The sequence below is a fragment of the Protopterus annectens genome, chromosome 13.part0 (assembly GCF_019279795.1).
Source record: "Protopterus annectens isolate FY-2018-M chromosome 13.part0, PAN1.0, whole genome shotgun sequence".
NCBI classification, from domain to species: domain Eukaryota; kingdom Metazoa; phylum Chordata; order Ceratodontiformes; family Protopteridae; genus Protopterus; species Protopterus annectens.
The window spans coordinates 172,599,347-172,627,179 of NC_056747.1; the positions used below are offsets into that span (position 1 = coordinate 172,599,347).

General features: G+C 44.4%; 1 protein-coding gene across 1 annotated transcript in view; it reads right to left on the reverse strand.

Annotated features, from left to right (window-relative positions):
- Positions 1 to 27,833, reverse strand: part of INSR (insulin receptor) — a 1,335,646-nt gene that overhangs the window by 729,664 nt on the left and 578,149 nt on the right. Inside the window, exon 4 of the mRNA XM_044090750.1 lies at positions 27,023 to 27,168. Within this exon, the coding sequence (XP_043946685.1) occupies positions 27,023 to 27,168 (146 nt within the window). The remainder of the gene's footprint in view (positions 1 to 27,022; positions 27,169 to 27,833) is intronic.

Sequence of the window (27,833 nt, forward strand, 5' to 3'; positions counted from 1 at the left end):
ACCGGCACTTGCGAACTGCTTCTGCTTCGGGCACCGCATGGCAAGAAAGACTGATGTAATGGTGTCGGCTGCATGTTTTATACCCCTGACGTCATGGAAGGGACAGCAACCAACGCAGGACCCAAGACTTTGTTAATCAGGCCGACTGAGGGCTACTGCAAGCAGATAACCCCAAATGTAATGACTGCAACAGTGAAACACGAAGAACATCAACTGACTGTACATTTTATCATATATAGATTAAATCTTAATTTTTACATACATCTAAACGTAGAGGGTATCCTCCACTGAGTAACTGGGAAAGAACAGTAGAAGAGTAAGAGTTCAAATATATTTATGTGGCTACCTTGGCATGAACACAGGATTGGTCGCAAGACCACTCTAGCCTTATAAAATGTCACGTAGGTACAGTCACTGCAAACGGCTTGGATTTCTTATACTTAACTTTGGCAAGGTCCATTAGAAAACTCATCTTCCAAGAAACATTACTTCAACAGCACACTGGATGGTGAACAAAAATGAGTGGACACGTCAGAACATAGACCATGACACCTAACTCCTATAGTTGCACTATTACATTCATCTCAGAAAACCTTGGCTGCTTAATCTCTTGACTACCTTGACATATACTCATACCCACTGCATCCCCATTTGCCCTATCAGTAGTCTGATCCTGCTGAATCATCATTCCACAGTGGTTATTGAACACTTCTGTCAATCTTACAATATAGTGATCTACAGATTCATCATCATTTTGGATGCACTGATTTATTACTGTCCAATCTGCTCTTGGACGCCACTTATCAGAAATTCTCTTCAACAGATCAGTGACTCGCGTGTCTAACACCCCAGAATTATGCTTTAATGTAGTGCTGTCATCTGCCTTACATGTCCAAGTACCACAAACTAAGTGCCAATCTGGACCCAGGATTTGTCGCACTACTTGTTCCACTTCTAAACCATTTAGATGATAACTTAAACGCATACCAACTATGTCCTCAGAAAACGTTTGAAAATTAACCTTGGGATGAGGAATACCATCCGTAGCTCGTTTTATATCCTCTCTAGCCCAGGGACGATAATAGTTGGCTCTTGTCCAACATCCCCTGCTTGTGGGTTTGCAACTTGTATTAAGGGAAGAGCTTCTGAGTGGTCAGAAAGTTTAATGGCCCAACGTCCTTGCCCTGCTGGTCCTGACCTTAACTGCATAGGTTGGTCTACCTGTTGCAAAGCAACCTTGGGTGCTACGGGAATTTGCGGGTAAATTGGAGGGGTCGCAACATTTCCTTGAGCAGCCAATAACCCACCCTGCTGTACAGATCCCACATCTTCAGACTGATATTGAGGAGGTTCCACCGGTACAGCAGCAGCAATTTCCCCATACGGTGGGGCAGTCGCCTGCGTACCGCACAAACAGTATGCTCATCCTCCTGATCTAAATATAAAGCTACTTTTCCACTTGGCACCAGTGATCCCTTTTGATTTATTTTTTCTTTTTCCTGGCACTGTTTTTCTTTTATAGCTTGTTTATTTGCCTCTTCGAACCATTTTTGTGCTTGGGGAAATCCCAATTGTCTTTGTTTTTTAGTTCTAGTTCATGCATCTTTTCAAATCTCTAACCAATTTTGCACAGGCATTCTTATTCAGTGTACCATCAAAATCATATCTCGACTTCTACTTTCTCAAAAATTTAATATTATTTTTGTTTAAATCTTTCATATACTTAGCATCAACATTTAAACAGGCATCACTCTCACACTTGCAGCAACTCGAACCCATGTTTCCCCTAGATTTCTTATTTTACCTTCCCCTTCCTTTTTTTTTTTTTCCCTTCTTTTTTCTTTTCAGGTATTTAGGACTGTGTCAAAATTATTTTACAGGGCTTATTACAAAATGGAACTATCTTAACGGGTGACCCTAACAAAATAATCTTAACAAGTAATCCTACCTATCCTTAACTAAAAATAAAACCTTGTCGACAAGATTAAATTAAAAAAAAATTATTTTTCATCCTACCTGAACCAGATGAGACTCCATTTCTCCTTTTCGTTCAGAAACCGTCCCTCAGATAGGGATCAGAGAGCAGCCGGCCTCTCTTCAACGACAAATCAGTCGGAGGGCTTTCAGTCGAGGGAATCTTAAGATGAGAAACCCTCACCTGCACAGGTTTTTTGGTCTTTCGGTCTGATCCGTATCTTCGTAGAGGTTTCGGGTCCGAAGGACCAAAATGTCAGAAGAAAAAATTCAAACGAGTCGCATCTGCCTCAGGTGATGAATTTTCCTTTATTAGCAGCTAACCAGATTACACAGAATGTTGGCCAAGATGTCCGGTCTGGACTGATCTGATCTCCTCTGATCTAATCAACTTGTTTACTGACATCAACTTTTATACTGCAAGCAAAACAACTTTTTGTTACATTTCTGACCGTTGACAGTTGGCTATGAAAAACATATAGGATAAACATGTTTATCACAAATTACCTCAAACCACAGCTAGTACAGAATGTTCAAGTAGTACAGAATGTTCAATTCAACAACGGTAGCTCAAATTTTCCAGGACACACAGTCTGCCCCAGTAAATTAACTCTTACTCGGCCGTGCGTCCTTATCCCAGGCTTCACTGAGCTATAACCAAATCTCTTTATTCTGAAATGCAGAAAACAGATATCATTCAGGTTCATAAGCAATGCTGCATTTTGTTCACAGATGAGGCCCATTTTTGATAGGCATATCCCAACAAATAACATGTTCACTTTGCAAGAACAGGAAAAAGACATAACAGTATGTTTTTAAAACTTTTTCTCTTAACACTCACCAATGCCCCATATGACAGTTCCTCCCTGTTTGGGAAGTCTGTATGCGAGACTTTGGTCCAGAGTGAGAAGGATGGGAAGACACTGTCTGCTGTCAGGAGCGGCTCCCCTCCCCCCAACATCCTTTTCTAGGAATCAGTGAGGGGCCAAGATGATGTGGTTCAGGAAGTCTCAGGCATTTTTCTGGGACACTCGGGACTTATCCCCTAGAGGCAGAGGGGGCTTGAGAATCGTTCTCTGCAAGACCTGCACAGCAACCCTGAAGGGCTGCCTGACTGCTCTTCTCTGGAGGTAGTCAGGGGCCAGTTGCCGCTACACATAACGGAATGGGAGTCCATAACAGATAATTGGGTGTTGCAGATCGTATCCAGAGGCTATTCAGTCCTATTCCTTGAACTGCCCCTACCACCGAAACACCTCCCGGGCATTCCACCCACTCAGATGGAGGAAGCAGCACTAGAAATAGAAAATAACGTTAAGAAAATGAGTCATCCAACCTGTCTCCCTCAACCAATCTCAGTCAGGCATTTATTCCAGGTTCTTTTTAAAGCCAAAGAAAATGGGCGGGGCTAAGATCCATTTTGGATCTGTTCACCTTGAAACTGTCGGTGCCAAAGCAAAATTCCAGATGGTCACGCTTCAATCCATCCTGCCCTTCCTGCAGGCGAACGACTGGAAGTGCTCAACTTGACCTCCAGGACGTGTGCCATCATATCAACATGAACAGTTGCTCTTGGAGGTTCCTCAACTTCTGGCTAGGAGCTAGTCATTACCAGTTCAGAGCCCTCCTCATTGGTCTCACCACAGCCCCCAGGGTGTTAACCAAAGTGATGGCTGTAGTAGTGGCTCACCTGAGACTTCAGGGTATTCAGGTTTTCTCTAACCTGGACGATTGGCTCCTTGCTGCCCCTTCCAAGCATCAACTTTGCCTAGCCAGGGACTACCTCCTTCTACTAGCGCAGAGATCGGGCATCACCATCAATCTCAGCAAGTCATATTTGGTCACAGTTCAGGCCTTAGATTTTATTGGGACTCTATTAGACAATATTCAGACAAAAGCTTTCCTTACTCCAGACAGGATACACAGCCTGAAGCTACATGTTCTTTATGTCCTTCAAGTCCAATTTCTGACAGCAGAAACAGTTCTGTGGGCATTGGGGTCTATTGCGGCCACTATCAACCTGCTACCTTTAGCCCGCTTTCACATGCGGATTCTTCAGTGGACTCTTGTCATTCAGTGGTCCTTGTTAGATCTGCCATTGTCTCATCCTGTTCTGATCTCCTGAGTGTGGTGGATTCATTCCCCGGACCTGGTCCGGGGACGTCCTTTTCTCCAGTCATTCCCCAAGGCCACAGTGACTACGGACGCCTCCCAGCTAGGGTGGGGGGAACAGATCTTTCAAAAATGCAGCAGCCTTGCTGCTATCTATTTGCATCTCCTTTCAACATTAAGTGCAGCGAGTTCTTCGCTTTGAAACCCCCCCCCCCCCCCAGAGACGCTCTGATTCATGCTTGGCCACCTGGTCTTCTGTATGTTTATCCTCCTCTGCCTTTGATTCCAAAATTTCTATAGAAAGCTTGCAGGCTGGGGAGTTTCGTGATCCTCATTGCCCCATTCTGGCCTCACCAAGTCTGGTTTCTCTCTCTATGGTCTCCTCTAGTTGCAGAACCTCTGGACGTTGGATCCAGTTCTGGATCTCATTTCTCATCCATCTGGGATTCCCCATCCAGACCTCGGCAGTCTGAAGCTCACAGCTTGACTGCTCCAGTTCCCATGATTATTAGGACTCCTGGCTTATCTTCTCCTGTAAAAAGTATTCTGGTGGTGGCTCATAAGACTTTTCACCAGGAGGGTCTACCATAGCAAATGGAAAAATTTTTCTTTATGGGCTTGGAAGCGTGCATTGGATCCCTTTACTGCTCCAGAACAAAAATCATTGTGCTTACCATCCCCAATCAGCTGGACTGGTGGAAAGACACAACGTTGTCTTGAAGAGTAAGCTCTGCAAACTAATGGCAGAAACACATAGGTCATGGACTGCGTGCCTTCCATTGGCACTTCTGTACATGCAAATCTCACCTTCCTACAAAGGACTTACACCATTTGAACTTTTGTTTGGGAGACCATATTACATCCCGCAGTGGCAAGGATTGTTGCCAGCGGAACTTGAGGGGAGTGAGGATCTAGCGGATTATATGAAGAAGCTGCTAAATGTCAAATCTCTTGTAACCAATGACTCCTTTGCAGATTCCAGAAATGAAACCTTGTTAAGCTTGACACCCGGGGACTGGGTGTGGATCCGAATTGTGAAGAGAAAGAATTGGTCATTCCCCAGGTGGGAAGGTCCATTATCAAGTACTTATCTCGACACCTACGGCTGTAAAGATCGCCGAGAGGACTTCGTAGATTCATATCACCCACTGCAAAAAACTCAAGGCTCTTCCTTCTGCCATTGATATTGGTCAAACTTCACCGGACCTCTGAGCGCAAAGTCTGGCTACAAAGGGGGATTAGCCCAATAGGGGTTAGTTAGTCTCAAACCCAGTGAAGAAACCAACAGCGCGAGGTAGTCCTTAGGGAAGATGGCCATGTTCAACTGGTACTTGAACTGTCACATGATGATGATTTTGGTGGCGAAAATAAATATGTCCATACGAAAAGGAACAGTTGCAAGATAAAAAGGAATGGTGGTGCTGCAAGCGCAAACAGGTGTTACTACTGTGTTTAAGGTGAAACTTTGTGAAGGAATTTTGGACTGTTCTAAATGGAACAATAATAATTTCTTGACTTGTGCAAAATACTTGTGCAATAAAGACTGTACATCCTGGTCAAGTGTTTGGTGGTCAACAGATGTGAATGGATGGGAAACAAGTGGTGCAGTGATAACAGAGAAAGATAAAAGCAGGCAACAAAGAATAAAAATTGCGCATTTCCGAGGTACCAGAGTAGTTACTATAACCATTGGATCACCACAAGAAAGTAATTCAGGAGTTTATGGAATCGGAGTGTCTCTTCCAATTAGAACTGATCCTTTGGGGACCCTCCAACTTAAAGTACAAAGCCTTAAGAATGCTACAAATAAAGCAGATTTTGCCTTCACAAAAGAAGAACAATTGTTACTCGAGACGGGATTCGTACACCATAATTAGAAGTTATGTACTCACCATAACGTTCCATCTGAGTAGGTGTATTCATTTGTCTGCAACCTGTGGGTTATGGATCAGATATCGGATCCGAACTGGCATGGTTTTCCAGCTATGGATCCGAGCTCTCAGCTCCTCCCCTCACCCATAATGCCCTGCTCTCCCTACATGACCTCAGATCGAGTTTGCCAACAATATAAATACCCTGGAAAGGGTAACACATAATATGCAGGAAACTGAAAAGGTCAGGGGGATTGGAGGGCGGGATGGTTGCAGACAAATGAATACACCTACTCAGATGGAACGTTATGGTGAGTACATAACTTCTAAATCTGAAGTAGGAGATTCATTTGTCTGCAACCTGTGGGACAGAGTCCCCAGCTACCTGAATCTTGGGCGGCCATCATGGAAGGATATTCCGGAGCACCGCAGAGCCAAAGGATGCTCTACCTCTAGATGTAATATCCAACTTGTAGTGGGAAATAAAGGTATGAGATGAAGCCCAAGTGGCTGCTGAACAATCATCATCCAGAGGAATCCTAGCCTTAAAGCCCGCCGAGGTAGAAACTGACCGGGTTGAATGGGCATGTACTCCCTCCGGTGCGGGCCTTCCAGAAGCTTGATAAGCCAATAAGATGCACTGCGAAATCCAGCGTGATAATGAGACTTTGGAAATTGGCTTGCCCAAATTGAATTTAGCAAAGGAAATAAACAACTGGTCGGATTGCCTATGACCAGCTGTCCTGTTTAGATAAAATCTGAGTTGCCTGTGAACATCTAAGGAATGAAGCTTGTATTCACCCTTGTTTTGATATTTAGAAAAGACAACAGGGAGGTTAATGGATTGATTAATATTGGCTTCAGAAGCTACCTTAGGAAGAAAGGATGGGTTGGTCCTGAGGTATACACGGTCCGGATGAAAGACCAAGTAAGGAGGCTTGCCTGATAAGGCTTGAAGTTCTGAAACTCTCTTGGCCGAGGTAATGGCTACTAAAAAGGCCGTCTTGAAAGATAAAAATTTCAGATCTACCGTCGCCGAGGTTGAAGGGGAGCGGTCAAGGCCTGAATGACCAATGAAAGGTCCCAAGGAGGAACCACTTGCTTTACAGGGGGCCTGAGAAAAAAAGTACCTTTTAGGAAAATCTTACACAATTTGGCAGACATCAGTGGACTGGAGTCGTGACCAATATGATAATGAGAAATTGCCGCAAGTTGCACTTTGACCGTGGAACTGCTGGCACCATCATTAAAAAGAGTGGTTAAGAAGTCAAGCACCAGAGGAAGGAGAACTGTGAAGGGGTTTAGACCTTGCCGCTCCGCCCACATGGAGAACCGTTTCCACTTACTGCGGTAAACTTTCCTGGTAGATGGTTTATGAGCCACCACCAGGATGGCCTTAACTGGAGACGAAATACCGGGAGTCCTGATCAGGAGTGGAACTGGAGCAGCCAAGCAGTCAGCTTCAGGTTGTCCAGATTCGGGGCTGATAAGCGGGATGGGTGAGATATCAGATCTGGAATGGGATCTAGAATCCAAGGAGGATTCACTGAGTGAGACCTTAGGAAAGGGAACCAGATCTATCGAGGCCAAAATGGGGCAATGAGAATCATTCTGCACCCCAACCAAGAGGCTTTCTGAAGAACTTGGAGCATCAGAGGCAAAGGGGGGTAAGCATAAAGAAGACCGGGTGGCCAAGCATGCACCAGAGCGTCTCTTGGGGTATCTCCGGGAGGAGGTATTAGAGCGAAAAAACTGTTGCACTTGGTGTTTGAGGGAGACGCAAAAAGATCACAACAAGGAGTTCCCCACCGTGCGAAGATGCGTTTCGCTACCTGAGCATTGAGAGACCACTCGTAAGGGGAGAGAATGGTGCGACTGAGTTTGTCCGCAAGGATGTTGGACCGACCCGGAATATGCGTTGCTATGAGAAAGCGGTTGGTGGAGATTGCCCATTCCCACTCTTCATCGCTTCTCGCCAAATAGGGTAAGACCTGGTTCCTCCTTGCTTGTTGATATACCAGACGACAGACATGTTGTCCGACTGAATCGCAATAGTTCCCAAGGGAAGAAAGGCCTGAAGTGCTAGCAACGCTAAGAGCACTGCTCTCATCTCTAGAACGTTGATATGCAGTAAGGTCTCTGAATCGTTCCACGTGCCTTGGACCGTCCGGCCTGCAAAATGCCCCCCCACCCGAGGCGGGAGGCGTCCGTGGTCACCGTGGCGAGAGGGGGAGAAGCACAAAAGGGGCGGCCTCCGTGGAGATCTGGAGAGTGGAGCCACCACAGGAGGGACCGCTTGCAAGCCTTGCTGATTGCAATGGGATGATGCATAGGAAGAGCAAGATACGACCACTGAACTAGAAGTGTCCATTGAAGGATGCGCATATTGAACCTGGCGAGAGGAAGAAGAGCTATTGCTGCCGCCATGGATCCTAGAGCCCTCAGGACCAACTCCGCCGGAACTGAGCTGGAGTGGAGAATGGCCCGCACCTGGAGCTGCAGATTCTGAATTCTGTCCGCAGTGAGGAAGGCTCTTAACCGTCTCGTGTCTAACCTGGCACCTATAAAATCTATGAACTGCGTGGGTGCTAGATTGGATTTTTCTGTATTTATTGTGATGCCCAGACGGGGAGCTAGATGGAGAAAGGAATCTCGCGCCAATAATAGTAGATTCCTTGTTGGAGCGGTGAGAAGCCAGTCGTCCAGGTAAGGGAAGACCTGCACCCCCTGAAGCCTCAGGTGGGCCGCTACTACTGCTAATACTTTGGTGAACACCCTGGGGGCTGTGGTGAGACCAAAGGGAAGGACCCGGAATTGGTAGTGACTGGCTCCCAGCCAGAAGCAGAGAAACCTCCTGGAGCGCCTGTCCATTAGTATATGGTAGTACACATCCTTGAGGTCTATGGAGCACATCCAGTCATTTTCTCCCAGAAGGGGGAGAATAGACTGCAACGTAACCATTCGGAACTTCTCCTTGGGAACTGCCAGGTTCAAGAGTGAAAGGTCTAAAATTGGTCTTAGATCCCCCGTCTTTTTTGGCACTGAAAAGAACCTGGAGTAGAACCCTGATCCGATCTGGTCTGGGGGGACGGGTTGGATGGCTCTTTTCTTTAGCAGATGGCCAATTTCTGCCAAAGCGGCCTCCCACTGACCGGGTGGAACGTCGGGGAGGGACTTCAATTTTGGCATGTGACGAAATGGGATACGGTATCCTCTGGATATGATTTGGAGGACCCAGCGGTCTGATGTTATGGACTCCCATGCCGCTAGGTGCTGCGAAAAACGTCCCCCGACTGCCTCCAGAGTGGAGCAGCCGGGCAACCCTTCAGGGCTGCTGCGCGGGCCGTTCAGAGAAGGGTTCTCTGGACCCGAAGTTCATGGGAGCCCCTCTGCCCCTGGGGCGTCCTCCCTGTCCTCCTCTGCCACGGAAGGACTGGTTGTCCGGAGCGGGTTGGGATTGCTGCGACTTCTGGAACCACATCTTCTTCTGGCCCTTTTGGTTCCTAGAATAGGGCCTCTGGGGCACAGAGAAGCAGATTCCGACGGCAGACAGCGTCTTCCCGTCCTTTTCGCTCTGGGTCAAGGTATCACGAACAGTTTTGCCAAAGAGGGCAGAACCATCGAAGGGGGCGTTCGCAAATGACGCCTTGAAGGGCTCCGTGAAATCGCAATGACGGAGCCAGGCCTGACGTCTGGTAACTAGGCCTGCCCCTGCGGCTCTAGCGGCACCTTCCGTAGCATGGGACAGTAACCGCATAGAGGTATTAGTGTCGGACCTCAGAGTGGCCATACGGGTGGAGTGCAACACTTTGTCCTCCTCCGACATGGACTCTGGGGGGGATGCAGCGTATTCCTTGATGAGATCTCGCTGCATCCTAATCACATGTGCCAGGTAGTTCAGCGCCCTTACGGAAAAGGTCGCTGAACTAAACATCCGCTTCCCCAAGCGGTCCATCATCCGAGACTCCTTGCTCGGGGGATGGACTGAGGGACTCTCCTGGGCAAGTTCCCTCTTGGTGGCTGCCGCCGTCAACATGGCATCTACCGGAGACCCCTTACTCCAATGGGCACAGTCAGCCGGGGGACTAAGTATACGGTCGGGCCTTTTTGGAATTGGCTCCACGGTGTCCGGTTCCTTCCACTCCCTGGTGGTAATCAGGTCCACCAGGGCGTCGGCAGGAGGGGACACCCAAGAGGTAGACGGGCCCGCTTCAAATGCCTCCAAGAACACGGACTCGTCCGAGGAAGACTTGGGGGCAGACCACCCCCCCCTTATGCGAAGCATTTCCATGAGGTCTCTAAAGGAGACATCCTCAGGGGGTGATCTTGGGGAGCCTTCCCCTTCCTCCAAGTCAGTGTCTTCAGTGAGAGACTCGGGGGAGTCTATGTGCCTCCTTTTGCACGTATGTTTGCGGGGGGCATCCTCCGGGGGGCTGTCAGAGGACTCCTCGCTAACTGTGACCTGTTCCAAGGGAACAACTTGGGGCAAAGGAGCGGGCTGTCCCAATGGCCGGATGGTGGAAGCCTGGCCCCAGTGCAGATGGAGCGCGGGACGGAGCCGAAGCAAGTGCCGGGGGTTCGTAAACCCTCAACAGGGCCCTCTCCACTACATCAAAAGCCGAGGGGGAGCCGACCTCGACCAAAGGATCCGATAATCGGCTCCCCCTGGGATCCGAAGAGTGGATCGGAGCCGGCACCGAAGCACTCGGATCCGAGGGGACAGTGCACTCCGACACAGACGGTGCCGAAGGAGCACTGATCCCCCCCGGATCCGAAGCTCGGATCCAGGCTCCGAGAGGTCGGATCCGAAGCACTCGAGGGCAGGGTCGGATCCGAAGTACCGAGTACTATTGGGCGCCGACCCACCCCCGGCTCCGAAGCTGCTCGGCTCCAACTGCTCCAAACACGGGTAGCGGGTCTGAGAAGGAGCTATAGGTTTAAAGAAAGGGGTCGAGCTCCCCCCCAGAGGGGGGGGGGAGGCAAGAGCACTCCCATCTGCATCTGGGCCTGGATGAACCTTCTCATCATCCGGTCCAGATCAGCATCCGATAAACTGTAAGTCAATCTCAACGAGGCTACCGAGGTAGGCCTTGAGTGCCTCCTGGATAGCCTCGACGGAGATCGGGTCTCCTCCTCCTCAGGTCCCGGTGAAAAGCACACAGGCGACCGGAGCCGAGGAGGAGGAGAACCAGCAGACAAGGAGGCCGGAGGAGAAGCCCGCTTGGCAGGCGGGGCCGAAACAGAGGTCTCGGCCCGCCGCTTATGATGCTTCTCCCTCCGGTCCTTCTTTCTAGATTCCCTCTCCTCCAAACCACTACAGGGAGGTTGAGTCCCAGGAGGAGGAGGGGGAGCCGGAGAGGAGGGAACCGTAGACACGGTACCCCCCGAAGGAGCGGTAGCCGGAGCCGAGTCCGGGGGCAAAAGTCCCGCCAGGACCAGCTTCGACCTCCGCTCCTTCAATGCTCTGGGGTTGAACCCTGCACAAATGGAACATCCAGAAGTGAGGTGCTCAACCCCAAGGCATCAAACGCACCGAGTGTGGCCATCAGCAGGGGAAAGCTTATGGCCACACACGGAGCACTTCGAAAAAATAGCCTTAGGTTGTTCAGACATCCTAAGAGCTTAGCTTTTACTTAAACTAATCTAAAAAAGTAAAAGTAAACTAGTCAAACAAACACAGGCCCAAACACACACTACGCACCAGCGAGGGGAGGGAAACTAAAATATAAAAAGGTTAATAAAACTAAACAACTTTAGCTACAAAAAGGGAAACCTAAACTTTCACACAAAACTGTCAAAAAAAGTTAAATTTTAGCACTAGAAATAGCTGAATAAAACACTTAGCTGTAGAGCTCAAGAAACCAATCTGGTCACCAGCGCGGCAAACTAGATCTGAGGTCATGTAGGGAGAGCAGGGCATTATGGGTGAGGGGAGGAGCTGAGAGCTCGGATCCATAGCTGGAAAACCATGCCAGTTCGGATCCAATATCGGATCCATAACCCACAGGTTGCAAACAAATGAATCTCCTACTTCAGATTGAATGGTTATCTTGGGTTAGATATAGTACCAGAGAAGCACATCGTGAGAACTGTATTTCTTGTGCTGAAGGTAAACAGCAATTGGCAACAGTCCCATTGATGCAAGATGAAGGTAACCTAACGTGTCTGTTGAAATTATTCTTCAACAAAACTGAAGATAAATGCAAAGATGAAACTCGGCGTTTTCCGGTCATAAGCAAAGTTGAGAAACTGCCTGCAGCGATTTCCTATCCAGGTTCGTATATGTGCATTTCCAGAGATGGCACAGGGAAAAATTATGGCAATATGGGACAGAACTATTGCAATGTTACTGTGAATGGCAATGGGAATCCATTTCTGGAGAACCAAACTCAGAGTTTAGCAGACGTATGGTGGTTATGTGGAGACAACAAACTCAGATCAAAGCTTACGATTCCCTGGAAGGGAACTTGTGCACTTTTAAAGTTAATCCTGCCATTCTACATTTTCCCAGTCCCAGCAAGCAATTTCGTAAGAGAACTCGAAATAAAGCTGAAGTGGTTGAGTAGGAGAAAAAGAGAGGCACCGAAGCAATCTTTCTATAACGGTGTCTACATCGATAGCATTGGCGTACCAAGAGGCATACTTGATGAATACAAAGCAATAAACCAAATAGCAGCTGGTTTTACATCCATCTTTGTCTGGATTCAACCTAATAAGAATGTGGACTGGATCAAATACATTTACTATAACCAACAGCATTTTGTGAACTATACCAAAGATGCATTGAAAGGAATAACAACTGCAGGCCACTTTGGCATGGCAGAATCGAATTGCGTTGGATATGCTCCTGGCCAAAGAAGAAGAGCTTGCAAGATGTTTGGGACTTTCTGTTGTACATATATTCCAAACAACACTGCACCTGATGGAAGTATCACTCGAGCTTTGAAAGGTTTGGAGATGTTATCCGAAGAATTGGCAGAGAACTCTGGGGTAAATAATCCCTTTACAGATTTTCTACAAGCATGGTTTGGAAAATGGAGTCATCTCATCAGCAGTTTCCTGGTGTCCATTGGAGTCGCTGTGGCTATTGTGGTGGTATGTGGTTGTTGTTGTATACCCTGTATCAGAGGTCTTCTACAAAGACTGATTGATACTGCTGTTACGAAGACGATGTACCAGCAATTGCAACAGACTGGTGAAAGTGAATACATTGAAATGGGACTCTTTACAAATGCGTTTGAAGTTTAAAAATTTGTCTTGCCAATGAAGTAATGTATGCAAAGAAAAACTTAGTTTTTACCATATATTGCTGAAATAAAAGACAAATAAAAGTGTTTTCAGGGGGGAAATGTTAAGAGAAAAAGTTTTAAAAACATACTGTTATTTGTCTTTTTCCTGTTCTTGCAAAGTGAACATGTTACTTGTTGGGATATGCCTATCAAAAATGGGCCTCATCTGTGAACAAAATGCAGCATTGCTTATGAACCTGAATGATATCTGTTTTCTGCATTTCAGAATAAAGAGATTCGGTTATAGCTCAGTGAAGCCTGGGATAAGGGCCTTGCGCGAGTAAGAATTAATTTACTGGGGCAGGCTGTGTGTCCTGGAAAATTTGAGCTACCGTTGTTGAATTGAACATTCTGTACTTCTTGAACATTCTGTACTAGCTGTGGTTTGAGGTAATTTGTGATAAACATGTTTATCCTATATGTTTTTCATAGCCAACTGTCAACGGTCAGAAATGTAACAAAAAGTTGTTTTGCTTGCAGTATAAAAGTTGATGTCAGTAAACAAGTTGATTAGATCAGAGGAGATCAGATCAGTCCAGACCGGACATCTTGGCCAACATGCTGTGTAATCTGGTTAGCTGCTAATAAAGGAAAATTCATCACCTGAGGCAGATGCGACTCGTTTTAATTTTTTTCTTCCGACAGTGAGCAACTCTTTGTAGGGTTCCGAGAACTGACATAGCCAGAGCCAGGCATGTCACTTGATGGCAACGCCTGTACCGGCTGCCCTAGCAGCTCCCTCAGTAGCATAGGAGAGGAAATTCATGGAGGTGTTAGCGACTGACTTCAGAGTGGCCATATGAGCAGAAAACGTCATCTTGTCTCCTGCCGACATGGACTCAGGGGTCGACTCAGCGATCTCCTTAACTAGGTCTTGCTGCAGAAGAATCAGGTGTCATGTAATTCAGCACTCTTACCGAGAAGGTGACTGAAGCGTAGACCCGATTCCCAAATCGGGTCCAATGCCCTTGACTCTTGCCCAGGAGGATGGACCGAAGAGTCCTCCTGAGCGAGCTCTTAGTGGCAGTTGCCACCACCATAGCATCAACCGGGGACCCTTTGTTCCAGTACGTCCTATCCGAAGGGGGGCTAAGGACTTTATCCGGGTGCTTTGGGATGAACTCCAACGTGTCCGGTTCCTTCCACACCCGAGATGTTATTAGATCCACTAGGGGATCCGCGGGAAGGGACACCCAGTAAGTAGATGAGCATGTGCCGAATGCCTAAAGGAACACCGATTCGTCCGAAGTTAGTTTTTGGGCAGACAACACCCCTCGCTGACTGAGGAGTTCCATGATGTCTCCAAAGGAGACATCTTTGGGGGGAGTGACCAGGGGGAACCTTCCCCTTCCTCCACATCAGTGTCTTCGGTGAGTGACTCCGGTGGGGAGTCTACAGTGGATAAAAAAAGTGTACACACCCCTGTTAAAATGCCAGGTTTTTGTGATATAAAAATTTGAGACCATAATAAATCATTTCAAAACTTTTCCCACCTTTAATGTGACCTATAACCTGTACAATTCAATTGAAAAACAAACAAATCTGTTAGGGGAAAAATATAAAAAATAAACATACAATAAGCTGGTTGCATAAGTGTGAACACCCTTAAACTAATACTTTGTTAAAGCACCTTTTGATTTAATTACAGCATTCAGTCTTCTTGGGTAGGAGTCTATCAGCATGGCACATCTTGACTTGGCAATATCTGCCAACTCTTCCTTGCAAAAGCGCTCCAAATCTGTCAGATTGCGAGGGCATCTGTTGTGCACAGCTCTCTTCAGGTTACCCCAGCTTTTCTATTGGATTTAGGTCTGGGCTTTGGTTGGGCCATTCCAAAACCTTAACTTTCTTCTGGTGAAGCCCTTCTTTTGTTGATTTGGATGTATGCTTGGGGTCACTGTCGTATTGAAAAGTGAAATTCCTCCATCTGCAGCTTTTTAGCAGATGCCTGAAGATTTGGGGCCAAAAGTGACTGGTATTTAGAAAGTACGGTTGTGTACACTTACCATAAATGTAGACGTTTGAGTGTATTCACTGTTGCAGTCATCACATTTGGGTCATCTGCCTGCAGGTAGCCCTCAGTCGGCCTGAATACCAGAGTCTTGGGATTTCTGCGTCGGATGATGTGGCCTCTTACATGACGTCAGGACGTCATGGGTATAAAATATGCAGCAGACGGCATTACATCACTTTTTTTTGCCCCAGACATCAGGAGCCCCCTAAATAGGAAGCAATTACATGATGTGGAACACCCCCAGCAAAAACAAACAACAATGATATAAGGTATGCCAAACAAAAAGGATAGGTAAAAGTGAAGAGAAGTCAGGGGGGCTGGATGGAGGGTAACCAGGACTGCAACAGTGAATACACTCGAAGATCCAAATTTATGGTAAGTGTACACAACTGTACTATGTTCTGTGTGTTTCACTGTTGCAGTCATCACATTTGGGTTGATTCCCAAAGCTGAGGATGGGTGGAGGCAGTCAAGAAGCATTAGGGCTGGCAAGCCGGCCCTGTAAGACGGCTGTAGCAAATCCAGCTCTGGATTTAGAATAGACTGGTAAGTGGTAATGCTTGCTGAAGGTGTGTACAGAGCTCCAGGTTGCAGCTTCCAGGAAGTCTCTGGCAGGGACTCCCCTGAGAAATGCTGTAGAGGTTGACATAGCCCTAGTGGAATATGTTCTGATCCCCTGTGGGGCAGGTTTCCCATGATGTTTGCAGCAGAAATGGATGCAGTGTGCTATCCATGTGGAAATGCATTGCCCTCTGCCCCTGCAACAAAACTGACTAGCAGCTGGTCAGATTTTCAGAAAGGTTTAGTCCTGTCCAGATAGAACCTAAGCTGCCTGTGTACATCCAGGGAGTGCAGGATCCTTTCCCCCTGTATTCTGAGGCTTAGGGAAAAAAAGTTGGCAAATGAATGGACTGGTTTAAAGCCACACTAGATACCACCTTTGGCATCAATGATGGGGTAAGTCCTGAGGGAACCCTGTCCGCATGAAAGATAATGAAGGGTTCCACGGGCCATAAGGTCCTGCAGTTCAGACACTCTTCTTGCTGAAGTGATGGCTAGAAGTAAAGCTCTTTTCCAGGAGAGGAATTTTTAACTCAGCAGGTTCAAAGAGTGGAAGTGTGTGTTTTTCCAATACAAAGTTAAGGTCCCAGGCTTTGGTGGGAGCTCTCCTGGGGGGGGGGGGGGTGGTCTTAAAGGTTTTGGCTCCTCTCAAGAACTGTTTGACTAGAAGATGAGAGAAGAGGGGTGGCTCAGTACTATAATGAGCTGAGATGGCGGAGGCAGGAATCTTAATTGAAGAGAAGGACATGCCTTTGTGGAACATTTATGTTAAGTAATCTAGTATACGAGTTAAGCTGGGCACATCTGCGTCCATTCCTCACAACTGACTCCAAGAACAGTATCTTTTCCACTTTTCTGAATAGGATTTCCTAATAGCAGGCATTTTTGCCTCCAGGATGACATCAGCACCTGTTTACTGAGGGTTCAGGTGATGAACCTGGCTGCTATGTTCAGGGTTTATAACTGAGGATGCAAAATTTGGCCCCTCTGCTGTGACAGCAGGGAGGGGGGTCTGAGGCAGGTGCCAAGGTGGCAGTACTGACTGTGCAAAGGTGGGTACCAGTGCTGGCGGGGCCAGTCTGGTGCAATCAGAATTGTCCTGTTTGATCTTTAGTAGAACCTTTGACAGGAAGGGCAGAGGGGGAAGGCACAGATAGAGAGGTTTTCCCATGTAAAGGACACAGCATCCACTTTCCCTGCTTGGCTGTGGGGAGTTTTGGTGCAATATTTTCTCAACTGAAAGTTCTGAGGGGAAGCAAAGAGGTCCACCTCTGGTGCCCCCCACCTGTGGATCAGCAGCTTGAATGATATGGGTTACAGTTTCCACTCGTGCGGGTCCATTAGACTTCTGCTTAAGTCATCTGCCAGTGAATTTAGTTTGCCTGGCAGGAATTGAGCTTGCAGGTGCGCTAGGTTGCTCAAGGCCGTGTCCCACAAAGCCATGGCTAACTTGCAGAGGGGGTAGGAAAGGGTTGCCCCCTGCTTGTTTATGTACCACATAACTGTGGTGTTGTCTATCAATAGTTGCCGGTTTAGAGTGAGAAAAAAGCAATCCCTACATAGTACTTATCTTTTAGAAGACTTCAGGTCTGAAACTCGAAAAACGAAAATTTCAGGAGTCGGACGACCGGCACTTGCGAACTGCTTCTGCTTCGGGCAAGAAAGACTGATGTAATGGCAACGGCTGCATGTTTTAAACCCATGATGTCCTGGCATCATGGAAGAGGCAACAGCATCTGATGCAGAAATCCCAAGACTCTGGTATTCAGGCCGACTGAGGGCTACTTGGAGGCAGATAACCCAAATGTGATGACTACAACAGTGAAACACGAAGATCATCTGTTCATAATTCCCTCCACCTTGATTAAAGTCGCAGTTCCAGCTGAAGAAAAGCAACCCCAAAGCATATTGCCACCACCATTGCTTCACACCCTGGGAATGGTGTTCTTTTGGTGATGTGAAGTGTTGTTTTTGTGCCTAATGTATCTTTTGGAATTTTGGCCAAAAAGTTCAACCTTGGTCTCATCAGACCATAACACATTTTCCCATATGCTTTTGGGAGACTTTATGTATTGTTTTGAAAACTTTAGCTGGGCCTGGATGTTTTTCTGTGTAAGAAAAGGCTTCCGTCTCATCTTGCAACCCTACCCCACAGCCCAAACATATGGAGAATACGGGAGACTGTTGTCACATGGAGTACACAACCAGTACTTGCCAGAAATTCCTGCAGCTCCTTCAGTGTTGCTGTAGGTCTCCTGGCAGCCTCCGACTAGTTTTTGTCTTGTGTTTTCATCAATTTTGGAGGAACATCCAGTTCTTTGCAACGTCACCGTTGTCCCATATTTTCTCCACTTTTTGATGACAGTCTTCACTGTATTCCATGGTATATCCAATGCTGTGGACATTTTTTTGTACCCTTCTCCTGACTGATACCTTTCAACAATGAGATCCCTTTGATGCTTTGTAAGCTCTCTGTGAACCATGGCCTTTTGCTGTAGCAGGCAACTGAGTAAATGTCAGGAAAATCCTATTAGGACAGATGAACTTTATTTGGGGTTAATCAAAGTCTTTTTAATTTATGGCAAGTGTGTACCCAAGATGATTGAATGCTGTAATTAAATCAAAAGGTGCTTCAACGAAGTATTAGTTTAAGGGTGTGCACACTTATGCAACCAGCTTATTGTATGTTTTTTATTTGTTATATTTTTCCCCTAAGAGATTTGTTTTTCCAATTGAATTGTACAGGTTATAGGTCACATTAAAGGTGGGAAAAGTTTTGAAATGATTTATTGTGGTCTCTTTTTTATATCACAAAACCCTGGCATTTTAACAGGGGTGTGTACACTTTTTATATCCACTGTAAGTACCTCCTCTTGCATGTGCATTTGCGAGGGATCTCCTCAGTGGGAATCTCTGGAGAAGGACTCGCCAACACTCTGCTGCTCCCAAGCAGGAGCTTCTTGAGACAAAGCTGCAGCAGGCTGTCCCTGTGATGGCAGGGTGGTCAGAAACGTACCCAAAACAGAGGGAGTCAGGGCGGAGTCATAGGAAGAGATGGTCAAGGGTCTCAACGAAATCGAGAGAACCCTCTCCACCACAAAAGCTGAAGGAGAATGGATGTCCTGAGAAAGGCCAGTCAGAGCAGAGACTCCAGAAGCCGAGATGCTGAGGGAAGTCTGCGCTCTGACATGCTTGGAGCCGGCAGCATCCCCTCAGATCAGCCACTAAGGCTATGGCTCAGAGCGCTCATCAGATCCAACCTGGTTGGATCCAACACGCTCAAAGCAATGGCTGGCATGGAGGTACAAGGTACCGTTGGCGCTGACCCCTTGACCTATAGGGTCCTTGGATCCAGAGGCTCGAAAACCGAAAGCCGGATCGGAGTAAAGAAAGACTGCGAGCTCCCTGCTACAGAGGGAGCTGGGGCAGGCAAGACCCCAATCTGAATTTGGGTGTGGATAAAACTTCTGCATCATCTTGTCCATCTCCGCTTCACTAAGCCTCCGGGTGGAGCGGGAGGATGAGGCTACAGACACCAGTCTGGAGTGCCGGTGAGGGGAAGCCTGCATGGGTAATCGTATCCAGGATTCCTCCGGCTCGGGGTAGAACCTGGGAGAATGGAGCTGGGGAGATCCTAGACTAGTATCTGGCATAACTTTTGGCAGAGGTCTGGCCGGAGCCAAGTGGTCAGGAGACAGTCTCCTCAGCCTGTCCCTTCTTAGACTTCTCCCCTTACCTGGACCTCTTGGCGGGAGTTTGAGTCACTGAGGCTGGGGAAGAGAGAGAAGTTGATGCTGCACCTGACGCAGGGGGAGCAGAGGCTACAGTCCCCCAAGAGGGAAGTAGGCCCTTCAGGATGAGTTTATCTCTCCTGTCCTTCAGTACCCTGAGATTAAACCCGGCACAAATAGGACAGGAGGTCAATAGATGGACCGCCTCCAGACACACCACGTACAGAGTGTGGCCATCGGCTGGAGAGACCTTATGCCCACACTCTGTGCACTTTCTGAAACCTGGCTTGGTGGTTTCAGCCATATCCCAAGACAGGCCCAGAACTCTTTTACACACACACTCTGCTATAGAAAAGATCGTAAAGGAAAGGAGATTTTTTTTTTTTTTTTTTTAACAGACTGCGTGAGAGGACATAGACAGTAAAGATAGCTAAGGGAGGTAGCAAAAAGTAAAATCCACTCACTTACCCCAAAACATCTAGCCAAGAGCTCAGACCATGATGCTTACTTTTCAGCGGCAAACAAGATCTGAAGGGAGGAAGGAGACAGGCATTATGGGTAAGGGGAGCAGCTTTGAGCTCGGATCAGATGCTGGATATGCGGCTGAGTCAGATCCGTTACGGATCCGTAACCCACAGGTTGAAGATCAAATGAAGTCAACTACTTCAGATCCTAGTTTAAGTAAGTCTACTTCTTACCTTACTGTCCTATCTTACCAAACTTACTTAAAACAGCATGTTTGCTTTGCCACTAATGCTTGCAAGGGGATTATGTACTCATGTTAACTGTTAAGAACACATCCCCTTCTTCAACCATGTGAACTCTTGATGTTAGTAAAAAGTATTTTAGCAGAATTAAAATCACAGCTTATAGAAAAGCTACACTATTATAGATAAGTCCTAAACATTCAGTCCCTCAGCTGCATATGGGCAACCAAGCAATGAAAGAGGTACTTACCATGATTTGAACAACTTGTGAACAAAATAAGAAAACTGCTAGATTAATTAGGATTGGCTTCTGTTGCCACCTTACTCAAGGTATTGTATTTACCCTGAAACAACTACTTCTTTATGGAACATAAGGTAAGCAGTTGGTAAGACAAGGCCTGGAGCAAGAAAATCCTTTTAAAATAATTAGCACCAAAGCTAAGGTTTTTCAAGAAAAAAAACTTGAAATCAGAGCCTGGCTCTGTGGTGTAATAGGAATAAAGCCCAGAGTTCTAATAGTGGTTCAAGCACTGAAACAGGCAGGCAAGGGAGATTGAGACTGACTGACTCATACCAGCTCACCCATTCCAAGGGGATCGGAATGGTAGTTCCTGTTTGGCTGGGTGCTCCTTTGAAAGCAAGGACGTGCAAGAAAACAATGACTAGGAACAGTAGGACCCCTTCCCTCCCTGCAGTGATGTGGGTACTCAAGTCAGCCACCAGGGCTGGGTTAAGGGTCATATCAGAAACTTCCCTCCTCCCTTCAAAATACAATAGCATGTCTGCCTTGCCACTAATGCTTGCAAGGGATGGGTAAAAGTGGCAGTGAAATGAGAGATTGGTAGGTCTACAGAAAGTATACAGAAAAGAAATTTTAAATCAGCAGAATCTGCTGACTCAGATGGGGACGGGATCAACTTAAAAAGAAAAAAATTAATATTCCACATTGAAACAGATCATACAAGATGGCCTACATTTCACTGTAACCCATAAAAATGCCTTGCACAGTGAGGGAAACTAAGATTAAGGAATCTTGTCACAAACTTTGGAAGTGGTTGCCAGGTGCTCTTTAAAAGTCAAGCTAAGACCAGTATCAAGAATATATGGCAGAAGTTGTAGAAGGTAGGGTAGCAGTCCCAATAAAAAAATCAGGCTAAAGATTAGCAACCAAGATGGAGAAGGTTTTCAGAAATGAAGGGCCCATGGGAAGAAAAAAATACGCTACTCTGTTGCAAAAGTCACAGGACTTCAGTGTTGCTGGAAACCCAGCAACCACTTAGCTTGACAACATAAGGATCTGGAAGCATCTTTCCTAATAAGCGACAGCAACATCTTAGTGGGAAGGAACTTCAGTGGGGGACGCGTTCAAAAGAGAACTGCTACAGAAATGGGAATCATGTCTGCCTCAGTCAAAAAAGGATTATTAGAATCACCATCGCTATGCAGAATCTCTTCTAATAAACAAACCTCTTCATCACATGGAGGAAATAAAGAATGAGTGGCGTTGGAAGGATAAGACTATCCCTGACCTGATTACTGGAAACATGGACAGGTAATGTAAAATCTGGTGTTGACTGAAGACTCCAGAAAAGGCTGCATACCAGTTTCATATATTCATATATATACTTGCTTAAGTTATGCATTTATTGTGATCCTTGAAGGCGAAATGCCGAGGTACCAGATCGCTTAGCTAATAAAATAAGAAATTAGAAACTGGTAAAGTGCTTGGATTTGTGTATTTGATATATACTTCGTGTGCTGGTGTTTTGGATTTGTCGATTGATTCCGGTGCTTTTTACCAGTTTTAACATGTCGCAGACAACTGGAGCTTCAGGGCAGTCTGATATGCTGGGAGCTACTAATTTTGCTGATATGATGAGTGAGCGTGATAAGAAGTTCACTCTTGTGGATCTCTGGAATGTTGGTGGTAATAGTCAGTCGGATGGCCGTTTTCAACAGTTGGAGAGACTAATGGCTAAAGAAATTGCTCTGTTTCTTGATACTCATCTCCTGGAGAAGTATATTAGTATGAATTTAACTCCGAGGGGGATGCACATTGATCGGCTTCCTGCTACAGAATTTATGGAAGAGGAACATGACCTCTTCGAGGAGTGGAAGCAAGCCTCTTTGGAATGTACTAATAAATGGCTCCGCATATTGGTTAAACAGAACTTAAGAGCGCATGATAAATTAAAAACTGAGATACTGCATTTACAGGACGAGGTGGTGGAGGAGTCCTGTTTTAGAATGCAGTTCTCTAAAATTAGTGAAAAGATATCTAAATTAGAAAATGAAATTACTGAGCAGAAGAAGAATAAGCTCATACGGGATATGGAAGACTATGAGACTAGCGTTCTTTTTTCCTGGCAACGTGAGCCTGTACATAGTAGGTCAAAGGGCAGGGGAAGTTATCAGAAGCGACTGAGCACTTCGGCGTCCTCAGTGGAACGAGATGGTAATAATTGTGTGAATAAAAATGTGACTTTTGCTGACTCATTAGTTTCTTCTAACACAGAGACTAAGGGTGTGAATGGCACGATGGTTTCTTCGAGGACGGACAATTCCTTTCAGACTAATAAGTCCAGTCGGGGAAGAAATGGAAGGAAGGGCAGAAATCATTTTAAACAATGAACGAGTGAGTCAATATAGTGAACGGACATCATTTGTTATTAATTTATCTGATTCTTAGTGATGACATGAAACTTGTATCGTTTAATAGCAGTAAATTTGTGCCTACTTATTTTCCCTCCTTTGCTGATTTGTATACTGAGTAAAAGGCATATGTTAGAAAATTATACTTGAAAGTTTATTTTCAAAATAATGCTGCTAATTCTGTGGAGAATGTTCTGTTGAATGATAGTAATCTTGATGATAATGAATTATTGAATTTATCAATTTATGACTATGAGGATAATGACATGTCTAGTGTGGATGAGGGAACTGAAAATTTTGACTTCTTCTACACTGGTTACGGTAAACTTACATTAACCTCATTTGGTTTCCGATAGGAAATTTGTACCCAATATTAAAGTGTCTGCTATTACTACTTTCCTTAAAATTCTGTTTAAAGAAGTTTCTATAACATTGGATGAATTTTAGAGGAATAAAATACAATTTAAGTAAAAATGAATGGGTGGCTCTTAAAAGTATGGTCAAACTTAAAAATTAATTTATTTTCAAGTGTGCTGATAAGGGTGGTAACTGGGTCATATTACATAAATCGAAAAATTGCGAAATGATAGCAGATTTATTAAATAATACAGTTGAATATAAACATTTAAGGAAGGACCCAGCTATAGAATATAATAATGAGCTTTTGACTCTGTTAGAGCGAGGGGAACATCTTGGTTTCTTTGACCATAAAGATGTGTGTAAATTGTATATTAAGAAACCTGTGACACCTGTATTTTATGCCTTGCGTAAGGTACATAAGTGTTTGGAAAAACCGCCGGGTAGGCCGATAGTGTCAGGGATAGGCTCTTTACTAAGTAATGTTAACATCTTTTTGGATTTTCACCTTAAGACACACAAATAGAATTATGGCACATATTTCTAACACCCAAGATTTGTTAAATGAATTATTACAAGTGAGATGGGGCAAAGATTACTATTGGGTAACCACTGATGTTAAATCATTATATACTAATATCAGTAAAAGGTGGGGGTTGGAAACAGTGATGGAGATGCTGGGTGATGGACCTAGAACTACCTTTTTGGTTAATTTATTTGAATTTTGTTTAACTCAATTATTTTTGCTTTAATGAGTTTTTTCTGCAGCTAACAGGAACTGTTATGGGGGCTGCCTTTGCGCCTTCATATGCGATTATTTATATGGGATTTTTTGAAAGACTATTTATTTATCCTACTCTGTTCTATAAAAAGAATGTTATATTATATAAACGATTTATTGATGATCTTTTTTTGATTTGTAGAGGAGAGGTTAAGGATTTTTTTGAATTTTTTGGGACTTTAAATAAAAATGAACATGGATTAACCTTCTCTTATGAGCTCAATAAAGAAAAGTATCAATTTTCTGGATGTGACTTTATATAACAATGAAGGACACATTTGCTTTAGGCCATATAGGAAAATGACTTCAGTGAATATGTTCTTACATGCTACTAGCATGCATCCTGGACATTTATTGCGTTCCTTACCCTCAGGTGAATTTAAAAGAATATTTGAACATACTAGTGATGAGGTTGAGAGGGTTAATGAATTAAATAATGTCCAACTGAGACTCAGTGAGAGGGGTTATGATAAAGATCATTTGTTGAGATGTAAAAATAGGATAATTGGGGATATTTATGATGGCCCATGTCGATATTTATATTCTGTGAGTACTAAGAAAAAGTTAACAGTGAGGATGTCTAACACTAAGGAATGTGATGAAGGGGAAAAGTTATTTTATGTTACAAAATTTTCTCCGTTTTCGTATGAACTAGTTAGAATAGTGAAAAAATATTGGTATATAATGAGTGAGGATGATAATATTGGTCATCTTTTTCCTAAAGATGTTACCTTTTCCTACAAGAGGGGTAAGAATTTAAAAGAATTGTTAAATTACAATGTTATGAAAGGGAATGAAAATAATAGTCTATCATTAGGTACATATTCCTGTGGCCATTGTAGTATGTAATAGGGTTTCTAATGTTAATGTTATAAATGGGAAACCCTTTTTCCCAAAATGTCACTTTAACTGCAGATTGATAGGGGTAGTCGATATTCTTGGTTGTTCATGTACCAATGTCTGGTATAAAGGGCAAACCAAAAGAATGTTTTTTATTTGTATTTTAGAACATTTAAAAGACATTAGAAATAACAATGAAGCTAGTCCTGTAGCCCAGCATTTCTTTGAAAAACATGGTGGTTCCCCTAATAGTTTAAAATTTAGTGTGCTTGGTAAACCATTCTCCATTGGTGGAGGGGGGATTATTCTTATAGATTACTTGAATTGGAGACTAAAATGATTTTAAATTAATGATGCAACATTCTTTTTTAGTATGAAACCAAAAACATATATGAGATTTATATTTATATGTATAAATGTATACAAGTGTGTTTGAACAATGAATTTTGATGTAATTTCAAAAAGTTACTTTAATATTTAATTGTATAATTGAGTTGATTGACTTGGTTGTTTGTGTTAATTGCTGCTATTGAATACATATATATACTTGCTTAAGTTATGCATTTATTGTGATCCTTGAAGGCGAAATGCCGAGGCACCAGATCGCTTAGCTAATAAAATAAGAAATTAGAAACTGGTAAAGTGCTTGGATTTGTGTATTTGATAAATGGGTTCTTTTGGCTGAATGCTGGAAAAATTAAATCACTAGACAAAGATGGAAGAACAGACTCTAGAATGTCACACCAGGGAAGGAAAGGGATCAGCATGCTTTGACCACTGGAGTTGCACATCCACTGCAACACCCTTGTGTAAAGCCCAGCATGAGGTATAATGAGCAGATAGTCATAACTTGCAATGGCTGTTTCTGTTATTTTTCTAAGGTTGACAGTCACCTCAGTACAGCTGAGCAGTCTAAAACAATACTACCCTTGCTTGACTAGACAATCCTGCAATGTTGCAGACTAGACAGTCATCTAAATGCAGGAACAGCCTGGCTCCCTACAACTTTGGGTGTGCTGCAACAATGGCTAAACATCTTGTCCCTCAACAAAATCTCTTTTTTTTTTTTTGGTAGAATGAGTCTTAAATGACTGGACTCGTTATCTCAATGCTTTGACCTAGCACATAATGTCAAACATGGCATGGAGGACACCTCTATTTGGCAATGACAGAAAAATTCAAAAGAAGAAAAGTCTGAGGCACTTCTTTCAATGGTGCTTTGCCGCATCACTATGAAGTACTGAAATGCAATCCTAAACAATACAGTTACTGTACCCATCAGCACGTGAACTATCCTGCTACTGGCACATTCAAAAGGAAGAAAAGTTGTCGGGAGAGGGCAAAGCTTACATCATCTTGAAAGAATTGGGAGGAAAAATCCTTACAAAGACTGTTGTAAAAGGGAAGTAGCACACACTTACATTGGGAGAGGCTAAAAAATAGGAATAAATTTAAAACCCACACAGACTTAATAAATCTAAGAAAAAAAAACTCTAATACAGTCTGAGACATCATCTTTAATGTCAAAAGCAGAAAAAATAAAACTGCAGAGAAGTGCCATACGGGTACATTATAGAATGGAGAAGAGAAGCTGTTGGTCTGGAGAGGTGTCAGTTACAGAACAGTGACTTAATACCTCTAATGTTTCTGACTTTCAAGGTCATCACTGATTTTGCCCCATATGTCTGGCCCTATCCCTTGTAAACGGTTTAAATTTTCTGGTAAATCACTGAGGATTACAGTCAGTCAATGCAGATGAGCATTGGAGTTTCTTTCTTATTGTTTTGGAAGTGCATGTGGATGCAAAAATCTATTGCTCTCTTGCCTTTTTAAGTATAACAGAATAATAAAGCTTCCCGATTTGCTGCCCAGAATTCTTGAGAAAAAAGATGAAAGGTTACTTAACCAGATCTTATTTGGTAACAGTAATGAGTGTCTCTGCATCCCAGTATTCCACTGGCCTTCTAATCTGCTCAGTTATGCACTAGTGCTTTAAAAATCATCTGATACGACTAAGTCTGTCTTTTTACACCTGTGTTGTTCCTACTGTCTCTGCTCAATTGACTTCAGTTCATGAGGCAAAGATAGAATACAAAGTAAAAATTCCAAACAAATAAAAAAAGCAGAACTTACTTCCACCACGTATATTGATAACTAAACTACCATTTATGACTGTGCATCCACGGAGCTCTTGTGCAGAATTCACAGAATCAACTGCCTTTTTACCACCCACATTGCAGACTTTGGGACAGGGGCCAGCACACGGAGAACAATGAAGACTGCAAAGAAATTGAAAACCATTTAGTGTTCCTCTCTAAATGACAATGCTAAGCAATATGATTATAATGCATGATTAGTTTGCATTCACAAATGTCAGTAATAAATTCCAACAGGAAACAAAAATCTGTGACAACTTCTACAAGTCACATTCGTTATATAAACAGTGTGACCCAAGTGTTTCTCTAGAAAATTATGAATAATGATATAAAAAGAAGTTATGTACCTACCATAACGTTCCATGTTAGTTGTCTTCTTCTCGCCTTCTTTCTTGCTGGTTGGGTTCCGGAGCCGAGGCCATCTTCAAAAGCTCGAGAGCTGCTTACTGGCTCGAGGCCCCCTTATATCCCATGATGCCTGGCGCTAGATACCCAGATCTCATTTGGTAAATCTAACTGCAGACATAATAATAAAGGAATCCTACCTAGGATGCATAAATCCTACTGGAGAGACTACTAGTCAGGAAGAAATAGCCAGAGAAGACTCAGCCAGTGAAAAATCAAGAAGAACTCTTCTCGGTCCACTAGGATAGCAGGATGAAGGGTGGGACGCAAGAAAGAAGGCGAGAAGACGACAACTAACATGGAACGTTATGGTAGGTACATAACTTCTTTATGTTAAGTTGTCTATCTCGCCTTCACATTCTTGCTGGTTGGGACAGAATCCC